General features: G+C 40.1%; 1 protein-coding gene across 1 annotated transcript; it reads right to left on the bottom strand.

Annotated features, from left to right (window-relative positions):
• Positions 1-4,961: 4,961 nt before the first annotated feature.
• LOC130670440 (trichohyalin-like) lies at positions 4,962-6,233 on the bottom strand. The gene is made up of 2 exons (XM_057473845.1): positions 6,185-6,233; positions 4,962-6,010 (listed from the first exon to the last, which is right to left on the bottom strand). Exons 1-2 carry the CDS (start codon positions 6,231-6,233, stop codon positions 4,962-4,964), a joined length of 1,098 nt encoding a protein of 365 aa, XP_057329828.1.
• Between the last annotated feature and the right edge of the window lie 1,637 nt (positions 6,234-7,870).

The following is a 7,870-nucleotide window of genomic DNA, read 5'->3' as shown; positions in this document are numbered from 1 at the left end:
GCTATTCCACTCTGAAGTTGAGTTAGGTCTAATCCATCCCACTCTTTCTTGAATCGAGCAAATATAGGCACATTTGGTCCAGAAATATTGGTTAACTTACTGTCAAATACAGCTCTCAATACAACCTCATATATATGATGTCTGCATGGCAAAAGAAGAAGATCTTTTTCTAACAAATGCTCAATTAAAACTGCTGCACCATTATATTCTCCAGTATTCGATGCAGTAGTATCACAACATAAACCGACTACTAATTCACAGACTCCATACTCTTGAAGAGCATCAGAAACTGCATTTGCTATTGCTCGGCCAGTAGCGTTTTCTAATGGTGGTATTGACAGAATTTTAGTTTCATTCTCAAATGAAACTATTATCGGAAGACGTTCTACGAAATTCCTGCCAGTAATATCAGGTAAGTGTTTTCCGTCCCAATGAACAATTAATCTACAAAGATCTTTATTTGCAAATCTTGTTTGGATTTCAGCCGCTCTTTTTTTTCTGAAATTTTCACGTTTTTGTTTTATCAATGTTCGATTAACGATATAGTGGGTAGCATCAAGTTCCACAGCTTCAAGAAATGCAATTAATAAGCCTGTTGCATCGCGATCACTGATTTTACACTTATCTAACATGGTACATAATTTTGGAGTCAGAATGTCTATTTTTCCACGAGACCTTTTCGATGGTGGCGATTCGTCATCTAAGTCAATAACGAAACTAGGATCTCTGTGAAGACTTTCTTGACCGAATGATGGCGAGGATGATTCATATTGCGAAGTAGGCTCAGATTTTTCTATATTGATAGAAAAAAAATATTTTAATTAACGAATAAATTTTAAAAATGTCTAACTTATATTAACACTTACCAGATATATCTTCAACGTCGTCAATAAATCCAACACGATTAGGTTCGCGTTGATTTAATAAAAATCTTTTTGTACTGTCATCAACCATTGTTAAAACATCACTGTGTGCTATATCAAACAAATTATTTAAGTGTGACAAAAATACTTTTTCATTGTTTTCTTGAATATTATTTCGTCTTGATGAGTTTCTTTGTAAACTTCTCCAATCGTTATATAAATCATCAATTTTTTTCATACAGCGAGATTTTTGTTGTGTTGGAATTTTCTTTTTTTCCCAAAAAGTAATCAATTCATTATACACTAAACTTTCACCGACTTTTATACTATGTTTCAATATTCGCGTGTTGTAAAACAAAAATTTCAATACTTGTAAATTAGATGGAAGTTGATTTCCTGCAATTTCATGATGTGTCTCTCCGATTAAAAATATGTTTTCTATTTTATTTTCCATTATGAAGGAAAAATGACACTTCACGAAAAGAGTATCGTTTATGATGTTCAATGTTTAACCTTAAATTCGCACCTCATGTAAGACTTTACAGATGATAATGACTTACACAATAACTTCTAACAAAACATAACATTCAATTCCCGAGTAAACTCAATAAGTAATAAACAATATTACTTGTTAAAAATAAGATGTTTGAATTATAACAATATCGTGTTAATGATTTATATAAAGCAGCTGATACAAATTTTGCAATATAGACTATACAAAAATTACAGACGTATATACTACTGTCAGTAACTTATCGACAGAGAATGATTTAACGGCCTTTATACAAGTTATCTAATGCATGTGCATCCGCAATTTTCTATAGCATTTTCATCAAAATAACTCATATATGAATTCTTACAGACGTATAAAAAACTAAAAATATAATAAAAATTGAAAAATAAGCTTAAACCACGAAGAAGTTTAAACTTTTTATAAAACTATAATTTGAAATTCATCACTGAGAATGATATTACTGAAGGTATTTCATTGTTGAAACATTTCCAATCTTAAAATAATTTTTACTATATATTTGACCAGAAATTCTCTGAAAAAACATGATTATACTCAAAAATCAACTTAAATCGTCTTGAGGCACGTGTTATTTTGACGTAAAAAATTTATAAAAAATTTTCCTAGTGTTTTTTCATCAAAAGGAAACTTTTTAGGGGGCGCCTCAAGAAAATTAATTTTTAACGACCACTCTATTATCGGTAATAACTGTCTCTACTCTTCCAAAACGTAGCAGAACCCGTTCTTTAAACGCGTTGGTGATCACGGAGGCTGTCTGTTGCCGTAATGGTTGGACTTCTATCCACTTTGTGAATTTGTCTTGGAAGACCACTAGATAGGACATTCCTTATGAGGATCGCGGTTTTGGTCCAATTACATCAGCAGCTACCACTGACCATGGCCTCAGGGCCGGAATTGTTCCCATTGAGGCCGATGGTGGTTGCTGTGAGGCTTTATATGCTTGACATTTCACACATTGCCGCACATACTCAGTGATTTCGGCTCTCATACGCGGCCAGTAATATGGACTCGATACCCGAGCAATCGTTTGAGCGATTCCGCAATGTCCAGCCGAAGGAACATCATGGTTCTCGCGGAGGATCTGTCTCACTCCCGCTGCTGGGATACATAGTTTCCAGACGTTGCCTCAGTCTGTATAGTCTAGGCTATGATATCGATGCCGATATAATAAGTCTTGTTTCAGACAATACTCGGGGTATCTTTGAGGGTCATTCTTGACCCCTTTGACCGTTCGTTCATACCAAGAATCGCCAAGATCAATTGCTTTAAGAATTAAATCGGTTTCCGGTTTGTGAGGGTCATTTTCGCCGGAATTGGCAATAGTGCTTCACGATAACGCGTCTGCGACTTTATTCCATTTCCCTTTCCGATAAACAACGTCAAACTCGTATTGTTGAAGGTAAAGGTTCCATCTGGCTACCCGACCACTTGGACTTTCGATTGATCGGAGCCATTTCAGTGACTGGTGATCTGTAATGACCGTGAACTCATACCCTTCGCGGTATGGTCTCATTTTTTGAATCGCCCAGACCACTGCAAGACATTCTTTCTCGGTTACGCTGTAATTCCGCTCGGCTTTGTTTAACGATCGACTTGCGTATGCGACGACTTTTTCCGCACCGTTGTGTTCCTGTGTCAGGACAGCGCCTATTCCAACGTCGCTCGCATCCGTTTGTAGTACGAAACGTTTAGAATAATCCGGGGGAACCAATAAGGGGTCCGATTTCAGATGGGTTTTCAAGGTTTCAAACGCCGTTTGTTCGGCAGTTTCCCATTTCCATCGTTTTCTTTTCTGCAGGAGACAAGTCAATGGTTTGGTCAGGTCTGCGCCGTTTGGAATAAACCGTCGATACCAGTATATCATTCCCAAAAACTGGCGCCGTTCTTTCGTTGTACGCGGGGGAGCAATCTCGGTAATTGCTTTAACCTTTTCTGGATCCGTTCGGATTCCTTGTTCGTCAATGACATGACCCAAATACACGGTACTTTTTTTTAGAAAGTGGGATTTCTCGAGGTTTAATTTCAAGTTCACGGTGCGAAGTAGTGTCATAACCTTTTTCAGGATTTTCATGTGCTCGGCAAGGGTTTCACTGACGATTATTATATCGTCCAAATATACTACAACGTGAGCTTCGAGATCAGCGCCCAGGACTTCGCACGTTACTCGCTGGAACGTTGCAGGAGCAGAATGTAGTCCAAAGGGCATTACACGGAATTGAAACAGACCACGTCCGGGTATCGTGAAAGCAGTAATCGGTTTGCTTTCGTTTTCCAGTGGCATCTGCCAATATCCGCTTTTCAAGTCGATGGTACTGATAAATTTTGCCTTTCTTAATTTATCAAAAGATGCATTCACGTGGGGTATTGGGAATGCGTCTTTTTCGGAAATGTCGTTTACTTTGCGGAAGTCAACGCAAAAACGGTATTTCCGGTCCTTTTTACGCACTAACACGACCGGGGAATTCCACGGGCTGTTCGATGGTTCGATGATTCCATCTTTTAGCATCTTGTCAACTTCCTCATTCATGATCTGTTGCATTTTGGGATTCTTCGGACAGTAACGCGTTTTTATCGGTTCGGTACCAGGTTTAATTTTAATTTTATGGGTCGCACACCGGGTTGGGCCAGTTATTGATTCATCCAATTTGAGCCAGGTCTTGATTTCCTGACGGGCTGCTTCTAGATCATGCTTCATGTCGAGGGCACGACAGTCAAATGTCCCAGGTTGGCGTATCAATTGATAGCCTATTGATGACAAATTGTCAATACCCAGAAGCATGTCATTCGTGTACGCAGTGATGACATGAAACGGCAAGGTATATTCTTGGTTTTCATGTGTTATGGCGACCCACGCGGTACCAGTCGATCGCACAATATGGTTGCCCATGGTTGATCCTTGTACTGGCGTGGAGTCATAGCGCGTGTATAGTTTGTTGGCTTGGATGAAATGCCACGTGTGTTCAGAAATTATTGACGCGGTCGCCCCGGTATCCATTAATGCATGGATTTTCGCGTTTCCGAGTCTGATCTCGGCAAAAGGACGTTTATCGCTGGTTGTTACGGCTGTTGGCTGGAATTTCCTGCCTTCGGCTCGGGGCTTCTCGGCGCGTTGCTCGTTTGATTTTGTGCTCCCGAGGGAATCACAGACCGGATTTGGGAGCGCGTGCCGGTCCTCTCGGCGTTTCCCTGTCTTGGGCAGGGACAATCTCGGGAAAACGTTCCCATTTTTCCGCAACGCATGCAAAATTTCACCCACTGATTCGTACATTCAGGCTTAGTATGTCCCCGTTGTCGGCATCTCCAACAACACTCTCGCCAATTATACTCAAAAATTTCGAGTGATGCTGGTTCCGTGGTCTTTACAGGTTTCCGGGGTGGTTGTTTGGTTTCTTTGGCCGGAGGGGCTCTTTCCTGCGCGACGAGTTGTTCATATTCACCCGCGAGTCGTCAAAGTTCCAGAACAGTGGTAAATTCCGTATGTTTAATGTATCGGCGATACTCGGGTCTCAAATTATGATACAAACGAGTAAGACGGGCTGTGTTTGACATTTGACCGTGTCTTCTCATTAGCGTTTGCAAGCTGGTTGCATATTCTGCCGCGGTTTCGGTTGATCTTTGTACGCAGTTCCGGATTTGTTCTTCCAATCTAGTTCGAGGCCTGGAGGCAGGTAAAAAGTTTTTAAATCCGACACGAAGTCTTCCCAAGAAACCCAATCTCTCTTGTTATTCCTGTACCAAAGGAGAGCTTTTTCCCGGAGCAAAATCGGGATGCATGGCACTAGGTGGTCCATCTCATACCCATAGCTTTCTGCCAATTTTTCCAGCCGTTCCAGGAATTCCTGGACGTCACGGTCCCCATTGAATACGACGCCCCATTCTCGTACCAAGTCCCTCTTTCGAAGCTCGACCGAGTCATCTACCAATAGTGACTGTCGAGCACGACTTGGTAACGGTGTTCCTTGTCTTGAGGAACCAGCTCTGGGTTCGGTCACTTCCATGGACTCGTGACCTGTCCGCCGGTTTCGGTTTTCGCGTTCGCGTCGCTCATTTTCTTCGCGTAAAATTTGAGCTCGGATTTCTTCGCGCAATCGGGCACGCAATTCTTGTTCTTCCCTTTCGCGCTGTTCATTCTCGCGTCTCACTCGTTCCTCTCTCTCTTCCCGACCCACGTCACGCTCCCGTTGTTCTTCTCGTTCACGTAAAAGTTGTGCCCGGATTTCTTGTCGCAAACACTCACGTATTTCTTGGTCGTCTCGCTCTGCTGCTCCCCGCGCTGCTCTCTCGGCTCGTTCTCTTTCAGCCTGTTCTCTCTCGGCTTGCTCCCTTGCTTCACGTGCTCGACGATCTCGTTCCTCTTGTTGCCTTCTCTCGTTCTCCATTCGTTCCCTTTCTTCTGCCTCGATCCTCTCTCGTTCTTCTCTTTCAAACCTCTCACGTTCTTCTCGCTCAATTTCAACCCGGATTTGTTCTTCTCGGCTTTGTCGGTGTCGGGCATTTCTTGTCTCAGGTGAATGGTCCACGCTGCCCCGGTCTTCGTCTGACGGGTGTTCGTCTTCGTTCTCGGGGTTTTCAATCGTCGCGCCGTCGTCTGAGTTGTCGAGATTGTCCAATTTGGCTTCGGAACGATCGACATCGACTTATAATTTATCGTACCGACCCGCACGACCCGCGTTCGCGGCTTTCGCTTTATTTAGTTATGTTCGTAAAAGAAATCTTAATTCTGATAACGTTGCCTGCGGTTCGATGTTCACTGGATATTTCTCGAGTTCTTTTACAAGGGCATCCTTACGAAGCGACCATACCCACGTTTGGGATCCGGCTACCGGTTGCTTTTCCATAATTATAGCGGAAATAAATAACACAAACAAAAAGGGAAAAAAAATATTAATAAAACTTTCGCGGTACCCGTTACCTCTGGATTTATTCGCGGTCAAGTCCCTTTTCGAGCGCCAAAATTTGTAACGGGTATAATTGGGTTTTAATTATAAATATATAACAGAGTAATTAACTAACGATTAGTGCCAGAGAAGACGTCAAGTCAGTTTTGTATGTCACCAGAAACTCAGAAGTTAGACGAAACAGAAATATGTATTGAAGAAAATTAGTGATTAAAAGTATGATCGATTTAATCAACAAAAGAAGTAATTGTTAATCACTAAAATCTGAATGTATAAATTATATATGTAGGCCAAAATTTGTAACGGGTATAATTGGGTTTCAATTATAAAATATACGAAGAGTAATTAATTAATGATTAGTGTCAGAGAAGACGTCAAGTCAGTTTTGTATGTCACCAGAAACTCAGAAGTTAGACGAAACAGAAATATGTATTGAAGAAAATTAGTGATTAAAAGTATGATCGATTTAATCAACAAAAGAAGTAATTGTTAATCACTAAAATCTGAATGTATAAATTATATATGTAGGCCAAAATTTGTAACGGGTATAATTGGGTTTTAATTATAAAATATACGAAGAGTAATTAATTAATGATTAGTGTCAGAGAAGACGTCAAGTCAGTTTTGTATGTCACCAGAAACTCAGAAGTTAGACGAAACAGAAATATGTATTGAAGAAAATTAGTGATTAAAAGTATGATCGATTTAATCAACAAAAGAAGTAATTGTCAATCACTAAAATCTGAATGTATAAATTATTCAACTACCCCTTTTTGCTCGGTTTAGCTCGCCGGAGTCCAGGGTTCAAAAGGGGTTTTTTAATTTATAGACAGTGTTAATTAATCAATCAACAAAACTTGACTTAACTAAAAAAAAAGAACTTCTTTTCCATAAGGAAGAAAAACACAGATTTAGACAAAATAATAAACTAGGATATATTTTAAAATAATTACAATGGCTTCCAGCCCTTTTCTACTACCTCTTACAATAATTAATATTGATAATTAAACGCGGTTTTGATATTCTATCATCACGGTTTGTTGTTAATTAGACAACTTATCACGGTTTATTGTTTATTTAACAATTGACACGGTTTATTGCTATTTAAGCAATTTATTCACGGTTTACACGGTCCCGTAATTTATAAACACACACGTACTCAAAAGTTCGCGGTCTACAACGCGGTGTTACCCTTCCCGGGTGCTTCATGGGAGTCTGGTCGACTACCCCGTCGGCCCTAAACGAAGTCCCGTTCCGCGTCACGCGCCCGTTGTTCTTCTCGTTCACGTAAAAGTTGTGCCCGGATTTCTTGTCGCAAACGCTCACGTATTTCTTGGTCGTCTCGCTCTGCTGCTTCCCGTGCTGCTCTCTCGGGTAGAATCTATACAATTCAAAAAAATTCCAAATTTAAATCCAATATTTAAATTAATAATAATAATCAATATATCTCAATAATTTCCTTAAATAGGATAAACAAATCATCAAAATTAATTAATAAACTAAAACTAAAATAATCACAATAAATATCCAAATTGCCCCTTTACAATTTATAGGTGGAGAAAGATACGGTGTACTCT

The sequence above is a fragment of the Microplitis mediator genome, chromosome 6, assembly GCF_029852145.1.
Source record: "Microplitis mediator isolate UGA2020A chromosome 6, iyMicMedi2.1, whole genome shotgun sequence".
Lineage (NCBI taxonomy): Eukaryota > Metazoa > Arthropoda > Insecta > Hymenoptera > Braconidae > Microplitis > Microplitis mediator.
Note: the sequence above shows the minus strand (reverse complement) of the source record. Positions and strands in the feature narration are given on the sequence as shown.

Excerpts from the sequence above, each read along its gene's own strand:
- LOC130670440 (XM_057473845.1), bottom strand. The coding sequence starts at position 6,233 with ATGGAAAAGCAACCGGTAGCCGGATCCCAAACGTGGGTATGGTCGCTT. Across the intron at positions 6,011-6,184 it reads AACGTGGGTATGGTCGCTTC|CCAAATTGGACAATCTCGAC; the intron begins GTAAGGATGCCC and ends ATCGTTCCGAAG.